At 54.8% G+C, this 21,505-nt stretch overlaps 2 protein-coding genes across 2 annotated transcripts in view; both read right to left on the bottom strand.

Annotated features, from left to right (window-relative positions):
• Window positions 1-83: 83 nt before the first annotated feature.
• Window positions 84-21,505, bottom strand: part of ZNF385C (zinc finger protein 385C) — a 51,496-nt gene continuing 30,074 nt past the window's right edge. Inside the window, exons 3-9 of the mRNA XM_072939326.1 lie at window positions 8,875-9,023; window positions 6,842-6,952; window positions 5,297-5,462; window positions 2,965-3,270; window positions 2,252-2,448; window positions 1,834-1,944; window positions 84-1,336 (exon numbers count right to left, since the gene is read on the bottom strand). Coding sequence (XP_072795427.1) covers window positions 1,097-1,336; window positions 1,834-1,944; window positions 2,252-2,448; window positions 2,965-3,270; window positions 5,297-5,462; window positions 6,842-6,952; window positions 8,875-9,023 — 1,280 coding nt within the window. The 3' untranslated portion in view covers window positions 84-1,096. The remainder of the gene's footprint in view (window positions 1,337-1,833; window positions 1,945-2,251; window positions 2,449-2,964; window positions 3,271-5,296; window positions 5,463-6,841; window positions 6,953-8,874; window positions 9,024-21,505) is intronic.
• Window positions 9,240-16,378, bottom strand: C16H17orf113 (chromosome 16 C17orf113 homolog). The gene is made up of 2 exons (XM_072939323.1): window positions 13,018-16,378; window positions 9,240-11,932 (listed from the first exon to the last, which is right to left on the bottom strand). Exons 1-2 carry the CDS (start codon window positions 13,705-13,707, stop codon window positions 10,448-10,450), a joined length of 2,175 nt encoding a protein of 724 aa, XP_072795424.1. The 5' UTR covers window positions 13,708-16,378; the 3' UTR covers window positions 9,240-10,447.

Raw genomic sequence — 21,505 nt, 5'->3', positions numbered from 1 at the left:
GCAAAGTCCCATATTGTGGAGTGAGGGCAGCACTGCTGGGGTGGGATGGAGGTGGTGACATCGACAGCATGAAAATGGGTCTTGAGTGGATCCAACTGGATCCCAACACTCGGCTTCACAGTGAGGGGGCCTGGGGTGCTGGTTGTGGGGGAAGCTGAATTGAGTGCTAGGGGCCAGTTTGGGGCAAGGAGCTGGAGGAGAAAGCTCTCCCTTTGGGAGTCCCAGGGAGATTGGGTGTTTGCTAGGTCCATGGGAGGGAGACCCAGGGCCACCCCCTTTCTGCCCCCTATCCCCTCCCTGCTGAGAGCCAGGGTTCAGGAGGAATCCATGAGAGGCTAACAAAGGAGAACTTTTGTGGGACTGTTCATTTCTTCTGCTGAAACTGGGCCCAGCCAGAACATGACCATCACCTACCTCTATCCTAGCCCCTTCCTGTCAGAGCAAATGAAACCCCCAGAAGCTTTTGACCCCAGTCCCCAGCCCCCTACCCCCCTGCCTTGGCTTTGCCCACTTAATGCTGTTCCCTTTCTCCTCCACGTTCTTCCTCCACATCCCCATGGTCACCTTGTCCAGGCAGCCTTCAACCCACTCCAGCTTGAGACCCCTCCCTCATCTCCAGTGATTCCCTGGAGGTTCCAGTGAATGGGGAGGGCCTCCCCAACAGGGTAGGAGAATAGAGGTCACAGACTTGTCCTCAGGAGAGAAGATTCCTTGGGCCTCTGGCCCTGTAGGTATAGGTCTTGAGTTGGGAGGTGAGAGCACCATGGGGCTAGGATTTTGCATAGCTCTTTGGATTTCTCAGTTTGCTCCCCCTAAGTCAGAATAAGAAGTACAGGGGAGCCCAGGACTAGCCCTAGAAGCCTAGGGGAGGGAGGGTGAGGATGGATGGTCCTTGGGCCAGGGGCATATTAGTTGAATCCTGGGTACAGACAGAGTAAAGGGCAGCTGCTCTTAGTATTAGCCCAGCTCCGCCTAGATTGGGCAGGATTCCCTAGGCTGTGAAAGGTAGTCTCCTGTGGGATGTAGGAAACCGAGGTGTTTCAGGGAGGTGGGGGAGAACGATGGCTGGGAAATCAGCCCTGAGCTCCCAGGGTGGCTAGTAGGGGGCAAAGACGATGGGTCCTGTGGCAGGGCGGATAGCTCCCGCTGGGGTGCGAAACAGAGCTGGGCCCAGGATCGGAGTTGGGAAGAGGGTGGTGGCTGCTGTGGGGGCAGGCCGGAGGGCCAGGGGCCCTGGCAGGGCACAGATGGCCGCTGCCGCTGCGGTAGGGATTGGGCTGGGCAGGAGGCGGGCTGCCAGTGTCTTGGTGAGTTGCTTCTGCAAGGCCAGCTTAGACTGCAAAGAAAAGAGGAATGGACACAGTCTCTGACCCCAGGAAAATCCCATTCCCTCCCTGGGCCCCATCCTTGGGCTTTCTGCTGTAGGAAAAACGTGACTTTCAGGATTCCAAACCTAAATCCTCCTCCCTTCCCACCCCCAAACATTCATTCCAAAGGGCTTTCTCCACCACCTGTCTTCCTGCCCCGAGGGAGGAGAATCTTAGGATGGGCAAAGTGAGGAGGCTGTGGGGAGTGGGGGTGGAGATGGTCTCTAGGAGATGCATGCCCACCCTTTGCCCTTGCCCCTGAGATAACCACCCAGGCCCACCTCCCCGGAAATTTTTCTGGGCAGATCCCCAAAACCCAACCCCAGCTCTTTTCCTGCCCAGGCAGCCTCGAAGAGGGGTGGCTTCCTTCCTGCCCCGCCTCCCAGCCCCCCAGATGGCCCTCCCTTCTAGCCTCCCCTTGCCCCGCTGGACCTGGATCCCAGCTCTGTTGTCTGGAGACAGATACCTTGAGGATACTCACAGCCAGCGCTGCGTGCTTCTGCAGCTTGCTGTGCTGGCTGGAGGGCTTGGGGGGCTTCCCGGCCAGGCGGTCCTTGTGCCTCCTGCTGCTCAGGTGCTAATGGACAGACAGACAGACTGGGAAGGAGATGAGGAACCAAAGGACCCCCAAACTACCCTGTCATCCTCACCTAGCTCACCTTTCCTCTACCCACAATTCACACACTGAATGCACATCACCCCAGAGTGAGACCTGGCCTTTGCCCTCCAGAAGCCCACTGTCCCTCTAGCCTTGCACCTCCTGCTCCACCTGCTCCCCGCTCTGCTCCACCCACCTTCTCCCCTCAGGCTCCCTCCTCCTCGCCTGGCACTGGGCCCACCCCTGGCCCCTGCTCCAACCCCAATCCCGGCCTTACTGGTCCCACCTGCTTGAGTTGGGTCTCTGAATTGACCTGGAGCTGACAGAGAGCACAGTGAAAAGGGGGTTTTGGCCCCTGCCGTCCCCCCTGGCCACCCGTCACTCTCTTAGTCTTGTGTCCAGCTCCTCCCCGAGGCACTGCACGGCCCCGGCTCCTGCGGGGAGCGCCCCGCTGACCTTCCACCATCCACCGGTGCTTGGCTCCTGGAGGGAGGAAGGAAGACAGCTTGTCAGCACCAAAGAGGGGCCACGAGGGCCACAGAGACCCCCGCCAAACCAGGTCAGTTCGGCTGTCTCTGTAAGCCTCCAGGCTGCTCTGTACATACACCCACTCCAGCCACAGGTTTCTCTTTCCCGCTGAAAGGTCTTCCCAGCTGCTCTCATTTCATGCCAGGTTCCTCCAAGGAAGGCCTCCTTGCAAAGTAGCTGATTGGCTTCCCTTTGGCACTCATCCCAATCCCTTCCCTCTGGGTCTGACCCAAGGAGAGATGGAGGGGGTGTCTCCTGTCTTCTGTGGTGACTCTCCAGTTTTTGTTGCCTCAGAATTCTCTTCCCGATTCTCCCTCCTCAAGTGTTAGCAGGAAGACCCGAAATGCCCAGTCACAGCTGAGCAAGCGCCTCTATCACCAAGCCCTGGAGCAAAGTGCCCAAAAGCTCTAGCCTGCCCACATCTGGTGAGGGGCACCCCCTCCCCTGGATGGCAGCTGGTGCGGTGCTAACCTGTGTTGTGAGCCTGCAGCTGGGAGGCGGAGTTCACTGTCACCTTACACGTGGGGCAGTACAGGCGCCCCTTCTCGCTCCTGCCTTCCCCACTCACACCGCTTCCCACCGCAGCCGCCGCCGGTTCAGGCCCTGGCGCCTCTCTCCCAGGCTCCGGGGAGCAGGGTGGGCAAGAGGAAGAGGAGGAAGAGGAGGAAGAGGAGGCAGCATCCAAGAGTTCTGAGTGGGCCAGCTCTTCCCCGGGCGTGGGGTCTGGACTCAGGGGCGGCTGGAGTTCGGGGCCAGGAGGAGAGGCTGCAGGAACTGCTGGGGAGATAGAAGGCATCGGGGAAGAGTGTGAGGCCCAAGATGCTTCTCAAGACCATGATATGAAGCACAGACACACTGGGGGTGGCATTGCAAAGTAGAAGGGTCCCTGGTGTAGGGATGATCAGCACGGAATTCCAGACTCCACTCTCCCACCAATTCACCTGGGCCTAAGTTTTCCCACCTGAAATCATAAAGTTGGACAGTGGTCTCAGAGAGCCCACCCAGCCCTGCTAATCTGTAGTTATTAGCTAACTATTAAATAAGTAGAAGTCACCAGAAAGATGAACTAGAATATTCATGGAGCATTATTCATAATAGCATAAAACTGGAAACTGTCCAAAATGTTCACCAACAGGAGACTAATAAAAAGAGTTAGAGAGTCATGTAATGGTGTACTACGCAGCAATGAAGAAGGACAAAGAACTTCTACATGCAAAAAACGAGGGAGCAGTCAGATGCAAAACCTGTATACTACAGATCAACTACAGGGTTACATTCTAATAAACCCATTATGAGTTGAAAATATCCTAAGTTGAAAATGCACGTAGTACACCTAACCTAAACAAGAACAAAAAACAAATAAAAGAAAAATAATTTTTAATTAAAAAAAATACACCTAAGTGGGAGAGGGTATAGCTCAATTGGCAGAGTGCATGCTTAGCATGCACAAGGTTGTGGGTTCAATCCCCAGTACCTCCATTAAGATAATAAATAAATAAACCTAATTACCTCCCCCCTCAAAAAAATACTTTTAAAAAATCTCAACCATAAAAAAATACTCCTAACTGAACATCAGAGCTTGGCCCAGCCTACCTTAAATGTGCTCAGAACACCAACATTAGCCCACAGTTGAGCAAAATCATCCAACACAAAGGCTATTTATTATAATAAAGTACTGTATATTTCATGTCATTTACTGAGTACTGTGCCGAAAGGGAAGAACAGATTGGTTGCATGGGTACAGAGTGGTTGTAAGTAGGTCAGTCCTTTACCCTTGTGGTCATGTGACTGCCACTGCCCAGCATCACAAAAGAGTATGCACCATAAGTTGCTAGCCGAGAAAGATAAAAATTCAGAGGGGAGAGTATAGCTCAGTGGTAGGGTGCATGCCTAGCATGCACAGGGTCCCGGGTTCAATCCTCAGTACCTCCATTAAAAATAAATAAATAAACCTAATTACCTCCCTTCTCCCCAACTAAAATAAAAAAAGGAAAGGTCAAAATTCAAAAGTGAAGTACAGTTTTTACCAAATGTTAAGTTAGGGACCATCTGTGTATTGTTAACCAAAATCAGGTGAAACTGATCTCTGGTGAGAAAAGTCATTATCATAGTTACTCTGGGGGAGGGGTATAGGTGGTTGAAGGGTGTCACCCCAAACTCACATCCATCTGGAACCTCAGAATGTGATCTTATTTGGAAATAGGGTCTTTGCTGATGTATTTAGTTAAGATGGGATCATACTGGACTAGGGTGGGCACCAATCCAATGACTGGCATCCTTGTAAGATGATTCTGTGAAGACCCAGAGACACTAGGGAATGTGACATGAAGGTGGAGACAGAGATTGGAGTGATGAATGTCAGGGATTAAGGATCGCCAGCAACTGTGAGAAGCTAGGAGAGCAGAATGGAACAGATTCTTCCTCTGCACTCTCAGAAGGAACCAACCCCTTAACACCTTGTTTCAAACTTCTGACATCCAGAACTGTGAGAAAATACATTTCTGTTGTTTTCAGCCATCCAGTTTGTGGTCATTAATTACGGCAGCCCTAGGAAGCTAACACAACAAGGTAGTGACAGGAGCAGGGGGCAAGAAGGGGCTTATGGAGTGATTGTGACATATTTCTTCAACTCGGCAGGCTTCAGACTGGAAAATCCATGGAGTGCTATACTTGTGACATGTGCCTTTTTCTGTATGTAAGGAATACTCCAACACAAACAAGAATAATAATCAGCAGAAATCGCTCAACCCCTTGTCGGAAACCAGATTTGGAGTTGGGCCGGGGAGAAAAGTTCAGGACTGACCTTTGCTCTGTGGCTCCTCAGGGGCTCCATTGGCTGGAGTCAGGGTTGGGGACACCAGTGTCCCATCTTGGGCCAGGGTTTGTGGCCTCTGCTTGCTCTTGGCGGCTTCAACAGCCTTGAGTTTTCTGGCATGTTTGTGGCCTTTGTAATGTGCTTCAGCCTGGTTCTGGGGAGGGGAGGGCATGGGGTCGTCATTCATCTGCTGTATACCTGCCCTATCCATGAGCTGGCACTAGGCAGGGAGCAGGTGAGAGAGAGGCAGACCTCCGGCCACACAGGGTGAATCCTTGTCATTACCACTGTCATCACAGCACGTGTGTGGCCCCAAGGTTTACAGAAGGTGTTCTCATACATGAACTCCCAGGCAAGTAGCCTCTGTCTTCAAATTCTGCCTCAGTCGTTTGTTAGCTGTGCATCTTTGAGCAAGTCACCTCACCTCTCTGAGCCTCAGTCCCCTCACTCGTAAACTTTGGGATGATTATACTGACTTCACAGGATTGTGAGAATCAAAATGAGACCATGAATGACAAGGGCCTTGTACAAACAGTAGGTGCTCAGTGAACGTTAGTTGCCAAGTTCATAAATGCACAAGTGGAAAAACAGAGCAGCCCCCACACTTTAGGGATCATGCCTCCCAGATCGTTCATCCCTTTGTACATTTTATTCAACAATAGTCATGGAGCATTTGCTATTTGTCAGGCACTGTGCTGGGCCCAGCATATGAAAGATGATATGGTTCCTCCCTCAGAGTGAAGTCTCTCCATCCATCCAGCTCTGGCACAACTCAGGTTACCCGAAAATCTGGAGGAAACCCCCAAATCCGGCCTGTCCACTAGGGGTCCCTGCTTGTTTCCAAACGTAGGAAAAACAGGCCCCTGTGGCCCCTCCCTGGACCCTTTCACCAGAGCAGGTCTGCTGAGATCATCTCCCCAACTCCAGAGTTGCCTGGACAGAAGGTAAACCTTCCCTAGGAGATCAGAATGAGGCTCCTCCAATCTCTGGGGGCAGGCTGTGGTAGAAAGTTTGAGGACTGTGGGGTCAGCCAGGCCTGGGTTCAAATCCCAGCTCTGCTACTTACCAGCTGTGTGGCCTTAGGCAAGTTGCTTAACCTGTGAGGCTCAGTTTCCTCATCTGAAAAGTGAGGATGATGATAGCACTTCTATCCATCTCACAGATGTATCATAAGAGCTAATTAAGAGGATGGGCGTGAACACATTCTGTAAACTCTCAGGTACATTAAGAACTCAGCTCCAGACCAGGAGCTGATGGTGGCTTCTGGGACCCAGAGAAGGGAGGACAGCCTTCTCCCTTGCAGAAGGGTCTCAAACACAGGAGAGAGGCAGAGGGGAGGGCAATGGAATCCCAGGGGGATGGGACGGGACAGGGAGGAGGAATCTGGAGAGAGAAGAGGATGAGAGGGATAAAGGACCAGTAGGGTTCTTCTGCAACCAGAGACAGAAAATATGGACCGCAGGCCCTTTCCCTCCAGGAAAGACCCGGGAAGCCCAGCCTCCCCACAAGCCTGTCCCCACTACACCCTCTCACCGCTGAGTTGAACCTCAGGTGACAGATGTTACAGGAAATGAAGAGCTTCTTCTTCAGAGGTGAGGGGACCCCAAATGTGTGGCTGATGACAGCTTTCTGGACTGGGTCCATCTGTGAAGGGGGTGGGAGGGCACAGTAACTTTGGGGCCAGCTCAGAACAAACTGCCAAAAGCTAAAGACTATTGAGGACGGCGGAGGTCAGCCCACATGAAGAAATGTCCCATCTCTGTGGACCTTAGACACAGAAAAAGAAACTGCCTCTTTTCTAGCCAGGAACTTTCTCTGTCAGCCTGGGCTTCTGCTTGAAGGCAGGGGGATGTCCAGGGTGACCTCTGTGATCTTAAGAAACAGACCCATGTCCTGGTGATCACATTGCCATCTCTTGCTGCCCCTCTTGGTTTTTTTTTTTCCCCCCTCATTCACAAGAATCACAACTATTGGGACAGAGCTGGGGACAGGGAGAAGCAGGGAAGGGACAAAAAGTCCCTCTGTTGGAATTTCCCCTCCCATAATCCATCTTCATGCTGGACCTGTGGGCTGGAGGAGATAAAGCTTATCTTATCAGCTCTGCCACTGTCTCAGGGCCTGAGAGGGAGAGGGAGAGTCACGGCCAGGGCAGGGTGGGGGCCAGGAAGGGGCAAGTGGCAGCAAGTGGATGCTAGAGAGTTCCCTGAGAAGTAGGGTCATTTCTCTGGAATATTAATTCATGTTTTTTCTTATCCTCATTTTAAATAAGTTTTTTTTTCTTCTATCAAACCAAGCCTTTATGTTCCCTTTTCTCAGGGGTTGGGTTGTTGGGCACAAAGCAGAAGCTGTCTGAGCTTGCTTGTCAAGAGGAAATTTCCAAGCCTTCCTGAGAGGAGAGAACAGAGGCTTTGAGATGAAAGCATGGTTTCAGAAACTCCCCTGAGAACAGAAAGAGGTTCTAACCCTCACAACACCCAGGGCTGGGGGCTGGGGTGGGCAGGGTGAGCGGAAGACGCGACTTCAGAGGAGGACGGTCTGCAGGGCCCCCAGAGAGGAGGACAACAGCGGGCTGACCTGCTCTTGAGGGACTCTGTGCCCGAGCAGTGAGCTTGTCAGCAAGTGACAGCAGGGACCGAAGACCAGAGGACCCTCCCCAAATGTCTCAGGCTCCTCAGACCTCTTTACAACGCCAGAGGGTAGGAAGGAAGGGGCTCCCCAGGGTGACTGAGACGGAATTTACTGCCATCCTGTCAGGATGGGGTGGAGCACCTCGATGGTTACACTTGATTTTTTTTAACTTTTTAAGAAGGGGGACATACTTTACAGCTCACATAGTGAAGTAAAATTCATGCTTGCTACACTTATTCACAAACACACACACATACACACACACACATGGAAATGCATGTCTCCATGTCTACAGGCTAGTCGGCAGACACACAGCACATAAGCTTACAAGCAGTTACAAATGACAGAGACAAGCAGAAAGATCCACGCTCCTGTGCACACCAGTGGCACATGTCCACAGACAAACTGACAGTCACACAAAGCACACAACAACACACTTACTCAGAGGCCAGATACGCACCAAACAAGTACACAGTCAACACAGAGACACAAAAAACCTCTCAGATACACAGGCACAGACACTAATTACAGACTCTTACCCAAGCACAGTTTACAGACACACGTGCAAACTCACATCCACAAATGACATGCAAAGTCCTACAGAGACACAAACTAAAACAGAAAGACACACCTCAAGTACACACAGACACACACAGATCACCCACAGACGTCCCTATACAAAAACCTCATGTGAAATCTGCAGTTCACAGGCCCTCCAGGCCCAGCAGTTGTTATGGGGGCTGGGGGTGGGGGACACCATCCTCCAACCCTGGCCTGAGGGAGAACTGGGCCCAGGGGTCCCCATTTGGGGAGCACCTCGTCACTCTGAGGGATGTTGCTTCTGAGAGACAGCCCCTCTGAGCCCATTTTCCACTTTCCCTGCCCACCCCCCACCCCAAGCTTGGCTGCATGCCCCCACTCGCCAGTCTGGCCATTACCGTGCTGAAGTTGGGGAAGAGACTGAGCGGGGCGGCGCCATTGAAGTGGAAGGCGAGCAAGTGCTTGAAGTCCAGCGGGGGCTGCAGAGGCCTGGTGGGCAGGGGCAGGGAGGCCAGCAGGGGGCTGGGGGCACCGGAGGCCGGGCCTGCTGCAGGAGAAGAAGGGCAGGGTCTGAAATGGGGAGCCACAGGGCTCACTCCTCCCTCCACAGCCAAAACAAGAGGCTGCTGGGCTTCTTGGATGTGGAGCCGGGGCAGGAACTTCTGTCTCCCTCTTGACAAAGGAGTCCTGGGCAAGCCCAGGGCGATGACAGCCCATTTCTGTGCCTCTTCTCTCCACAACTGGGGAAGCAGAAGCAGGGAGTCCACAGTTCCAGGCTCCTACCCCAGAAGGATGCCCCTCCCCCAACAACTAAAGGGCAGTATAATGGCCCAAATGAACCCCAGAGGGGAGTCAGGCCAATGGAGTCAGGGTGGGGCCCTGACATACACACCACCATGGAGACTGCACGATGCACTGGGATTCCACTTTATTGCAAATTAAACCCAAATGCAGGCCTGGGGAAAGACCAGCCCCCTCCTCTCTTACTAACTATCCCCCTCCAGATCTCCACATCATTCACAGTGAGGGCTGACAGAGAGGAGAGGAAACCCACTGGAATCTGAAGGGGTGTGTCCCCCAGCTCTGGTGAGGCCCCAGCTGCTTCCCCCAGGAGGCCAAATGCCCTCCAACATCCCTGGGTCAAGCCTGAGGCAGGTCCTGGGAGTCTGCTGGTCCAGCCCTGTGGTTTTACAGTCTTTGGTCTTAAAGGTCTGAAGCAAGGGCAGGGGAAGGCATGAACTTGTGAGGAAGAAAAGAATTAGAAATAAATTCAGTCCATTTAGGACTTTTTTAGACCCCGACATTGCAAAACCAAAATCCTTTTAGATTTTTTGTGTTAACACTATGAAAGATAGGACAAACCTATTTTACATTTATAGACATATCTGTCTATATCCAAGGCCATATACAGAAAAGCCTCAGGCAGCCTGTTGGTGAGGAGGGCACCACTACTTCCCTTGAATTGTTAGCTTGTGCACAGAGAGGGTGTTGTGCTGTGTGTGAAAAACAAGGATAGTCACCTGCTCTTCATCCATACCTGAAGAGAAGCTGCTAGGAGGGCGGCTAACAGCCAAGGACCCATTCTCCTTTCCCTTAACCCCTCAATTGAGGAGACCCAGTCTTTCTTCCTCCTGCCAAGACCCCTCAGCTTTTCTAGGGCCAAAACTTGAGCTGAGTTCAGAAAGGAAAGGGTGAGCTACTCCCCACCAAACTCTGGACAGATCAGGAATGATATTTAGGGTGCCCCAGAACCTAGCATCTCTGCCCACTGGCCCTAGTCCCCAGACCTGGGCCCTCCTCCACAGCCCACGGGGTTGGGTTAGTACTCAGCGTGGGGCAGAGGAAGCTCAGGGAAGGAGGGTGGGAGGCTACAGTTAGCAGGTCAGCTTGGGTGCAGCCTGATCAAGTTAGGCTTGGTCTTTGGAGTGCCCAGGGCCCTGGGCTGGCTTGGGGGAGGAGAGGAGGCCGCCCTCACGTGAGCTGCGACCCCAGCAACCCCTCGCCCCACCCACTCTCTAGGAGCTCCACCGCCAGCGCAAAGTCAAACTCGTGCAGCGGAGGCCCATCCACCGCGATCTTCACCGCGGGGCCGCCCCCGCCTTCTCCGGCCCCGCCCGACCCCCACCACCGCAGCTCCCGGCTGCGGCCGACCTTGTCCAGGAGGCCAGCACCAGCAGGCAGCGCCAAGGCCAGGGCGGCGAGGGCGGCGAAGTCGGGGAAGAGCTCGTGCAGTTCCGAGCGCGCGCAGGCCAGCTTGGCGCACAGGGCCCGCGGGCCGAGCCGCCCCAGGCTGCACACCACGCGCTTGAAGAGCACAAAGTCGCCCAGCGCCCGCTGGCGGACCACGGCCGGGGCGAAGGCGCGCAGCAGGACGCGCAGCGCCCCCTCGCCGTGCGCGCCCAGCTCCTCGGGCGCCTGCGGGTAGCGGCGGGGGTCGAAGATCACCGCGAAGGCGGCAACGGCTTCCAGCGACGGCCCAGGGTAGGAGTCCCGTAGCCCTCTCCGCATGGAGTCCAGGAAGGCCCCCCGCAGCCGCTCCAAGCCCTGGACTGCAGCCTCGGAGTAGCCGACCAGCTCCACACCGCGGTAGGTGCAGCGCCCACGGCTCAAGTCGGGGCTGGAGGACGCCAGTTCCTGCAGGAAGCCCTGGAGGCGCGCCCCGCCCGAGTGGCGCTGCGCTTGGAGGGAGGCTGCAGCTGCCATCACCAGAGGCTGCAGCAAGGCCAAGTCCGGCTCTTCTGGCTGCAGGACAAGGTTGAGCTTCTGCACGGAGGGCAGAGCATCCAGCAGGAGGTGGGTGAAGGCCACGAAGGTGAACTGGCGCAGGGCAAGAGCCAGTGCCCTGGCTGTAGGCGAGGCTGGGGCAGAGGCCTCCAGTGTGGGCACCAGACAAGGCCAAGCCTCAGCCACTGCTTCCACCACAGGCAGCAGGGAGGCCCAGGGAACTGGCCGTGGTCCTGCCAAGTCGATAGCTGCAAGGTCCAGTGCTGCCCGGAGCTCAGGGACCACGTGGGAACTGGGGCCACCGTGGAGGCGGAATAGGGCATCCAGGACACTTTCATATTCACCTAGGTAGGCAGGGGGCTTGGGATCTGTTCGGCCGGGAAGGCAGTGTAGCTCAGTGAGCAGTGGGCAGGCGGCCCGGAGCTGTGGGCCCACACTCCCCAGGCAGTCACTGGGGAGGCTTGAATTGAGCCAGGCCAGCTTGGATGTAGACACACCAAAAGCCTGCAGGATGTCCAGGAGTTGGCCAGCAGTGGCCTCGCCTTCCTGTAGCTCCACACTGCCCAGGAAGGTGGCGGCAGGCAGGCCATCACAGGGGGACACCGAAGTGGCAAACAAGGCCAGACTGTGGGACTCAGGCCAGTCCTTGGTCTCATCCAACACCAGCCCCACATACGGGGATGCCTTCAGGCGCTGGCAGGCCTCTGTGTGCAAGACACTGGCCATGGCCACCTGGGACAGCCAGGGAGAGAAAGGGAGGGAGGACAGAGTTAGGCTTGTCCCGAGAAGGGGAGGCAGGCAGGATGGGGTGATAGAGCACAGGCCTTGGGATCAGAAAGATTTAGGGACTAATCCTAGCTTTGCCACTTACTGGCTGTGTGATCTTGGGCAAACCATTTCACCTCTCTGTTCATCTCTATTTCTTCAACTCTCAAACCAGGTTAATATCAGCCCACAATCTCCCCAAAAGGTTGCTGTGGATGATCGATGTAATTTTTTGTTGTTGTGCTTATAAATGTAAAAATGCTTTAGAAATCATAAAGATTCTACAGTATTGTGTGTGTGTGTGTGTGTGTGTTTCTACAGCATTGCCCAGTCTTCCTTATTCCTGGGGGGGCGGGGGGGTCTCCCTCCACTCTGCTGCCCAGGGATTAACTGATATAGACACGTTCACTCCTGACTCCTGACCTGTTACACAGGGCCCCAGCTGTGTGCTATTCGTCTGTTTGCCATCTCTCTAGGATGAGATCCAACTCCTCCACTGCCACCCCAGCTCCCAAGACTCATACAGCCAGTTCCTAAGACAGAGCTGTAAAGTGCCTGCCCCCAGGGGCCACATAGGGGATATTGAGCTTGCAGTGGGCCAGGGATAAAGGGAATGGGGAAACCCCTGCTCTGCTCTCCAAATCCAACACTTTATGCCCTGGCTGCATGGGACCTTGCTTTTCAGTAGAAGGCAAAAATCCACATTTTTATATGTAATCTCTTGTAGTTTTTTTAACTTCGAGACTAATTTTTCAAAATCACTGTGAAAATCAACAAAACACATCTGTGGGCCAATCAAGCCCCCAGGCCACCAGTTTGCCATCTCTGGCCTAGGTATTGAGGGGAGTGGCCCTGAGCCTCCTCACTGTTGGGCACACAGCAGCTGGCCTGGGGCCTGGCACTAGTATGCCCTCAGTGAAGGCTCTGATGGGTGAAGGTGTGAATGAAGTGCTTTGGCCACTGCCCGGGGGCCTGGCATGCTGGTGCTGCGCCCATATGGCTCCATGTCCTCCCTCCCCAAGCCCTCCCCCACACCCCTGGCTGCCACCCACCTGCATGTCCCTCACCCTCCTGGGGCTGTAGTAATCACCGTGCTCCGTGCCCAGCAGTGCCTGGCACAGGTTGAACCTCTGTAGCTCAAGCAGGGCAGAGCAGCGGTCGTCCGGCACGTCCTCCTTGGCCATGCAGTACACCGTGGTCAGCACGGCCACTTTGGCAGGATCCACTTCCACCTTGATGCCCTTGGAGGTGGGGGTGGGTGCCAGGCCTGGGCAGGCCCCTCCACCCTCAGCCGGGCCCTCGAAAGTGGGCTGGCCCTGGTTGACGGCCAGAGCCTGGCGGTGAGCCCCCGAGGTCACATGGCGCAGCAGGGCGTGGCGCTGGAAGTTGTCGGTGCCCACAGTGAACGCATTCTCGGCTTTGCCGTGCTTGTTCCGCACCAGGGCCTGGCGGCACTCGAGGCAAAACATCAGCTTCCGCTCGTAGTCAAAGTCCAGCCATGGGAACTCCTCTTTCCAGTGCTCATTGAAGTAACGCTTGCACTTCTTGTTGGAGTTGGAAGCCTCTCCGGCTGGTTTCTTCCCTGGGGGCACCATTCCTGCTGGAGGAATGGCAGGGCACCACCAAACCCCACCCAAATGCTCTTGCCCCCAGCCTCCCCCACACACCGAGTCACCTCCTTTGACAAAGGGAGTTGGTGGGGAGGCAGGAGGAGGGCAGCCCGCCAGGCTAATGGGGACCATCCATCTAACTTAGCCAAGAAAGTTTATTTCTGCTCCGCCGGTGGGAGACTGGGGATGAAAGAGACAAGGGAGAGGTGTTAGGGGGCCACTGGGGGTTCACACTGCCCACAGAGCATGCCCCGGATGAGGGATGGACTGAAACCAATGCAGAAGGGCTACTGGGAGTGGGCCATAGAGTGCTATCCAAAGTTGGGATATTTGGGAGCCCCAGCCCCCTCTAAGGGTCTCCCTCCATCTGGGACAAACCATCAATTGCTTTGATTGCTGAAGCACATCAGAACTCAGAGCTGGAAAGACGGCACCTCCACATTTTATAGGTGGGGGGATCTGTCCTGGAAACAGATAGTGGTTCTCAGGGCTCATGAAGAACTCGTGGCTGAGCCAGGACTAATTCTCAGACCTCCTCACTCCTCTCCCAAAGGATAACCGGTCCCACCAGGCCATAGTCATTTGTGTCATCAGAAGGAAGTTAGCACAAAGCTGAGGTCCTGGAGCCACAGGACTGAGGAATGAAATTTGTTTTCTGTGGAGCTCCCTTTCCTAAACACAGGCATGGGCACACTCACTCACACACCAGTTGTGTGATTCTGGGAAGGGTAGCCCAGAGGTGGGGGCTGGGTTCCAGGCGGAAGGCAGCCAGCTGGTTGCCTCCACTTCTCTCACTTGGCCACCACACCAGGTGCGAGGCGAGGATGAGCAGGTCAGGACCAGGCCACGCCCAGCTGATGGCCAAGGCCTGCCAGCTCTGCCTCCTAATCATCTCTCACACCTGTCCCCTCCTCTCGGTGCTTACCGACAACAGCGGGAACTGCCATTTATTTACCACGCTTGAACTGAGCCAGGCCCTGCACTAAGTACTGCAGTGACTCCATTAGGAGACTGAGATTATACTTGCAAATCCCCTTGGAGGGGGCTATCGTCCTCACTTTGGACAGGAGGAAACTGAATCTCAGGGACTTGCCCAAGGTTTCCCAAGCAATAAGTGGCTGAGGCAGAATTAGAACCCAAGTCCTCCTGACCCCGTGGGCCACGCTGAGACCCTGGCCTGCACCATCTCACTTGGATCATGTAGTGGTCTCTACCCCTGTAGTCATTCCCAGGAATTTGTCCCTCGCCCAGCAGAAACCAGAGAAAGACCACACACAGATCCAACTATGCCCCTCCCTTGCTTCCACTTCTTCAGTGGTGTCCTGTGCCTAAGTCTATATACCTCACCATGAGCCAGCAGGGCCCCCAACCCCAGGCTCTGGATATCTCCTGAGCCTCCCCACTCCCGTCTGCTCAGCCAACCCCGAGGGCTTACCATGCCCCACCCACTTTACTGTTGTTTTTGCTCCTACCTCCATCCTCCGTGCCTGGGACTCCCTCTCCCTCCTCTTTCCCTCATCATTTCCCATTCATTCCTGGAGAGCTGCTCAGGCATCCCCTCTGCCACCCTGATCCCCCACAACCTGGGCTGGTACCTGTCTTCTAGTCTCCCATAATTCCCTGTGTATGAGTCTTCATAATATGACATGGTGAATGCAGGGGTGCTCTAGGTATCTCTGCACTTGGTTCCTGGAAGGCCAAGATCACATTTGTTCATTTTTATACCTCTAAGTCCCTGTACAGAGCTGGGCACACAGATGGCTCTCAGCAAAAGCTGCTTATTTAAAGGAATGAAAGATTCATCTTGGCTATATGAAAGAACTTCCTGTTTCTGAGGCTGTTGGTTTAGATGATTCTAAACTGTCTGTCTCGCTGTCTCACCCACCTAATACCACATTCAGCATCCTGTGCGGAACCTGGCACTTCATGCAAGGTAAAACAAGGGCAGATGAGTAGAATTCCAGGGGCAGCCCATTCAGGCTAAGGAAAAGCACTCCATGTTGCTGGATGTGGGTGCAACTTGTTGGTCCTCTTCCCCTGGACTGAGTGGCAATTGATAATGCTCATCGCACCCTCCTGAAACACACTTTTTCTCTTGCCTTCCAAGACCCCACATCCTCTGGTTTTCCTTGCCCTCATCAGTCACTCCTCTGATGTCATCTCATCCTCTTCTTCCCACTCTCAAACTGTCCAAAGAGTTCAAAACCATCTCTGCTGGCCACTCCTCTGGGGACCACACCTCTCCATCCAACTGCCTTCCTGGCTTGTCTAAACAGATCTCTTTTGGATCTGTCCCTACAAAATATGCTCCTCTTCAAGTCTCCCTGGTTCCAGAAACGGCCCATCCTCCCACCTAGGTGCTCTGGCCAGAAACCTGCCCCTCCAACCCCGATTCTCTTCTGCATCCAGGACCTGATCCATCCACGGGTCCTGTTGATCCTACCTCCACAGTGTACCTCTAACTCATCCCTTCTCTCCATGCCACTGCCACCATCCTTGTCCAAGTCACCTTCATAATCTTGCTTAGACTATGGCAGTTGCTCCCTGATGGCATTCTGGGTCTCCACTCTAACCCCTCTCTTGGGTAAGAGATCTCCAATAGCTGGAGGGAGCTTTTTAAAACATATTGCTTAAAATCCCTCTATGATGGCCCATTGCACTGAGGCCAGTGCCAGAATCCCTGGACTGCCAAGTGCCCAGGCACTTCTGATCTCTCTGGGAGCCACTTGTGCCTCCCTCCCCTTCCAGCGACACTGGCCTTTTCTGTTCCTCCACAGTGCCAGGTTCCCATCCCCAGGATCTTTGCACATGCTGTGCCTTCTTCTAGAATGTCCCTACCCTCCCTCCCAACACTTTGCCTATTCCACTTCCCCTCTGGTCTTAGCATAACAGTCCCCTCTTCAGGGGGGGCTTCTCCAATTATCCTTTTCCAGCAAGTCCCCTTCTTTTTTCTGTCATTACCCTTTGTTTGGTCTCTCCATCACACTCCCCACAATTTACAAATCTGCAGTTCTATTGCTTGCACACACCCTCTCCCTCTTTCTCACACACATGCAAATTTCCTGATGGCAGGAAAGGTAACTTATTCCTATCTGGGCCCCAGAGACCCTTCAGCCTGGCACCCAGCAGGTGCTCCACAAAATATGAGAAGTAAATGAGTAAGGAAACATGAGTTCTCAGGCAGAGAGAGCAGTGGAGAGGGCCCGTGGGCCCCTGGACACCTGCTGGGTGGCTAAAACAGCTGCCTTTGACATCCTTTCCTCCCAAGATCCCATGATTCTGTGACCCAAAGGATCTTAGAATGGAGAGGAGGTGCAAAGCCAAGGGAATACCCTTCTGGAAGTTTGTCAGATCCTTTCCCATCCCTAGAACCTGCCCCAATCTGTGTAGGGATAAAATGACTACCAGACCTAGGATGTTTTTGAGAAAAGAACAAAAGAGTAGGCAGGGAGGAGGCACAGGAAGATGGAGATTCTGAAACTGTACTGTCCGCTAGGGTGTGCAGTTAATTTAAAACGTGTAGCTGTTTAAAATTAATCAGAATTTCAAAAATTCATAAATTCGGTTCCTCAGTCACACTAGCCACATTTAAAAGTTCTCAGTGATCATGTGTAGCTAGTGGCTATTGTATTGGACCGCCCAGACAGGGAATATACACATTATCCCAGAAAGTTCTATTGAACAGCCCTGCTCTAAAAGACCCGGCAAAAGCTACTGACGTTCCCCCACCTGAACCTGAGGGAACCAGGCTGGGTGAGCCGGGATATAAGTAAGACATGACTATATGACCAAGGCTGACCAGGAGGCTGTACCTGTTGCAGACCTAGGTGCCTCATATCTCCACACCCCAGCAGGCTGGATGGGAGCTAGGACAACTTGAGGGGCCCCTGGGGCGATTGTGCCTTGGTTCGCCATCCTCACTCCACCCCTGCACCTAAGCCTTAAACAGAGTATTTGGTCTCAGGATGTGGTCCCCAGTCCTCTCACCAGGCTCCTTTGGGCTCCTTTCTTTCAGGACCCCATTAAGAGGAGTCCAAGTTCCAGGCAGGGTAGGGGCAGGTGCCTCCCTCCCCTGGCAGCCTGGGGAGGTCGTGGTTCCCTCCACACTCCCGCCCATCTTCCCGCGGCCAGGATGCGGAGCGCTGGGGAACTTCCTTGAGGGGCGAGTGGAGGAGGAGCCCTCGGATGAGTCCAGTGGGTCCCGCCCGCTTGGTGCCCCCAACCCCCGTAGCGGGCCCCCTGCCCGGAGCCTCCGGGAGGGGGCGCCCCGCCCGGCCCGGGTACCCGCCCCGCCCGTACACACTCACGGAGACTCGGGAGCCACCATCTTGAGCGGTGGACGCTCTGGCCGCAGTCTCCTTGGGCTCCACTGAGCGACAGCAGCCACTAGCGGTAAACGGGACGAAAAGGCACCAGCGGCGGCGCGGGCTGGGGTAGCGGACCGGCCGCGCCCACCTGACGCCCTGCTCCGGCCCAGCGGGCGCTCAGCCTGCTGCCGTCACTCTCACCCTCCCTGCCCCATGCACTGCAGCAGGAGCGACTCAGGTTAGACCACAGGAAGGCTGCTCCCGGCCAGCGGGAGGGACAGGGGTCATTCATCACCACGAGTTCCTAGAGGAGCTCACAGGTGAGAGACAAACAGGTGGAGCGCTATGGAGGCTCCACTCTGGGAAGTGCTCCAAGAGTGACAAACAAAATGCTCTGGGATCACAGGGGAGCTGGCTTTTAGCTGAAGGTCATCAGCTGGAGAGACAATTAGGTTTCACAAAAGGGTCAGTGAAATTTTAGCAGGGATTGGGCATGCCAGCAGGGGGAATGGCAGAGCTATTGGGAACCACCGTGAAGTTCAGAGTCAGTGCAGGTTCTCAACGGTCAAGACAGAGCAGAGGCATGGAAGGCTCTACAGTGAATGCTGGGGATTTGGACCTTCTGACGTAGTGGGGAACCTCAGGAGGTGGCTGAGCTGGGAAGTCCATGTTTTCGTCAAATGAGTAATGGGGATGACATAAACGGGGTGGGCAGTAGGAGTGACCTCTTCCTAGAACTCTCAGATGCACAGGAGACCCTCACACCTGTGTGGGTTCCCTGCAGGAGAAATGTGGGGTTTTGGTACCTGCTCCCTCCCAGACCTGGATGCCTGCAGTGGAGCTCCAGTGACATTGAACTCTGAGGCCTTGAGCTGAACACTCAGCCTCAGTTTCCTCACCTGTGAAGTAGGAATTACAGGCAGGTGAGGAGGAAAGGGCAGGACAGGAGTGGGTCTGAGGACCAAAGGTGCTCGGTGTAGAGGCCGTTTGAAGAGGGGGAGCCAGGGCACTTGGTGGCCCAGTCTCCCCTTCCAGTCAGCACAGAGCCACCCAGAAATGCCTTCCAGCCCCTGCACGATTGGGTATACTCCTCCCCCACTCCAGGCCTAGGGCACACGTTGAGGTCAGGGACTCTCCAGTGGCTGCCGGGAGCTCCCTCCCAACACCCTTCACACAGCTGGCTCTATGCTGCCCACCATCTACCTCTGACATTCTCTGTGAACCCTAGCCCCCAGGGCCGAGGAGATGATACATGAGTCCCCGCACATGCACACACGTGTGGCCGCTTGGCTTGTGAGTACACTCAAATGAAGGGAGACACTGCAGCCCCCACACCTACCCTAGGATGGTATCACCCAGCCTGACAGGTCTAGAATCCGCACCCACAAAAGGGTCAGGTGTGTGTGTGGGATCTTCTCTGATGGCATCTTGTAGCAGAACAGCCACACTAACTGATGTCTCAGAGCAATCCCTCCCCACCCCTGGCCAAGGGTCTACAGCTGGGACCCACAGCTCATTGGATGGCTGCCTCCAGAGGGTGAGTTGTGGCTCTGATCAAACAGGAACACACGACAGAGTGTCAAGAAGCTACCCACAGGGGTCCAACCGAGACTGAGGCAGGGGCACAGAGCAGGTGTCTCATGAAATCACATCACCCTGCCTATCGCCCAAGAGAAAAAATCTGGAGAAACTACATCCTGTTTGTTTTGCCATCAATGGGCAAGACACACATGAAGGATTACAGAGACACACACCCTGAGGTCCACAGGCACTCACAAAGATAGTGACAGGCACAGACGCCAAGGCACACACACGCATCTCCCCATGGTGAGACTCTCACACTGACGTGTGCATGTATGGAGGTGGTACCCAAGCGGAGACAGATACCCCTGCTGGCCAAGCGGTGGGCACAGAGGCCACGCACGCGCATGCACATACACAGACAGGCAAGATCAACAAAGACACCCTCAGATCATACATACCCAGAGGGACAGACACGCGAGGACAGGCGGACTCCTGCAGATGCCTATACTGACAATACCAAACAACAGGCATGCAGCGGCACACACTACCACAAAGACAGGTGCATATACACAAAAACCCACGTACAGAAACGCACACCCCTTACACAATTAAGTGCATCTGGCGTACACACAAGCTCATGGAGCCAAACCCAGAGTCCCCCACCCTGGGCCGCCCGCCACAAATCACAGGGGCAGATGGCAGGGTCCTGCCCGGGGCATGTGTGCGCGCACGCACACACCTCAAATAGTAAAGTTGCCATTTCTATCACAGATAAAACTGTGAAGAAAGCAGGAGTCCAAGAGGGAGAGAGAGCCAAAGGCAGGGAATGAGAGGTTGAACCAAGACCCTAGCTTGCCCACCACCCAGTAGGCTGAGGATCCCTCCCCATATTCTCCAGCGCCCCTAACCACTTCTGGGCTGGCCAGCACCATGTGGCAGACTCCTGCCCTCCCCTTGCCAGAGGGAGACCCCCAAGCACAGTCACTAGAGAAACTGCATCCAGCCCCACTGACTCCAGCCTTTGCCTCTGTGGAGAGGAATCCCCCAAATACTTAAAGGGTAATGATTGTTTCCCTCAAAAAGGACCAGGCAACCCCTGTGTGGGGAGGTGCGCCAGGAGACCATGAATAAAGCACGGGAGGGGAGGCATCAATGTTGACCCCAGTGCAGCGGCTGAACCTCAGCGGGAGCCTCCCTGCCCCTGCAATCTGCTTGGCCCTCTCTTTTTCTCTGCGGCATTAAGAACTCCTTCTTCAGCTCTCTCCCCTGCTCCTCCAGGCAGCACCTTAGAGGCAGTTGAAGATATGATTTGATAAAAGGAACCTTTGTAGCAGGCTCCGCCGACGACGCACACCTGCCCCAAATTGCAGCTGCCTCATTCCTGCGGGGTGGACCTCCAGATCCCCAACCATTCCTGCCACCATGGCCCCACATGGTTCCCAGCCAGAGTGGGGGCTCCCCCTGCCCAGCCCTGGACTTGGGAAAAGGTACCAAGAGGCAGCTGGCTACTAGAGCCTCTAAACAGACAACTTTGGGGGGCCGACAACAGGAGGGAAAGGATAGGGCAGGGGAGAGGGGAGAAGCCCACCCTTATCTTTAAGCCCCCTCCCCACCCCCCAGCTCAGGCATCCTCAGCACTCACCCAAGAGCATCCTCTGCCTTTGGAGGCACCGCTGAGCGCAGAGTGAGGAGCAAATGAAACCCAGCCAGAGAGTGACAGAGGGAAGGGGTGGGGGATGCGAGGGACAGGAGGGGAGGGCGCGAGGGAGGGACTCCTGCTTCTGCTGGAAAACTGAGGTTCCTGGGCCCTGTCTCCCCTGCCAGGAAGGAGCTGCTTGTTCCCTGATTTCCCCATCCCAACCACCAGTGGAAAGAACAGGGCACGTCATTCCCCATGACAGGGGATGTACACACAAAAGGGGACAGAGGGAGGGTGTCAGGGGGCCTAGTGCCTCTTCAACTAAAGTGAAGAGTTGATCCTGCCCACAGAGGCCTCCAGGAAAGGAGGTGCTTCCAGTCCCTTCCCTTCCTGCCAGAAAGTTCTTGCTGCTGAACTTTGAAGCCCTTCCTCAGGGCTGGCTGCTGCAGGAGCCCCTGTT

This window comes from Vicugna pacos, chromosome 16 (assembly GCF_048564905.1).
Source record: "Vicugna pacos chromosome 16, VicPac4, whole genome shotgun sequence".
Classification (NCBI taxonomy): domain Eukaryota; kingdom Metazoa; phylum Chordata; class Mammalia; order Artiodactyla; family Camelidae; genus Vicugna; species Vicugna pacos.
Note: the sequence above shows the minus strand (reverse complement) of the source record. Positions and strands in the feature narration are given on the sequence as shown.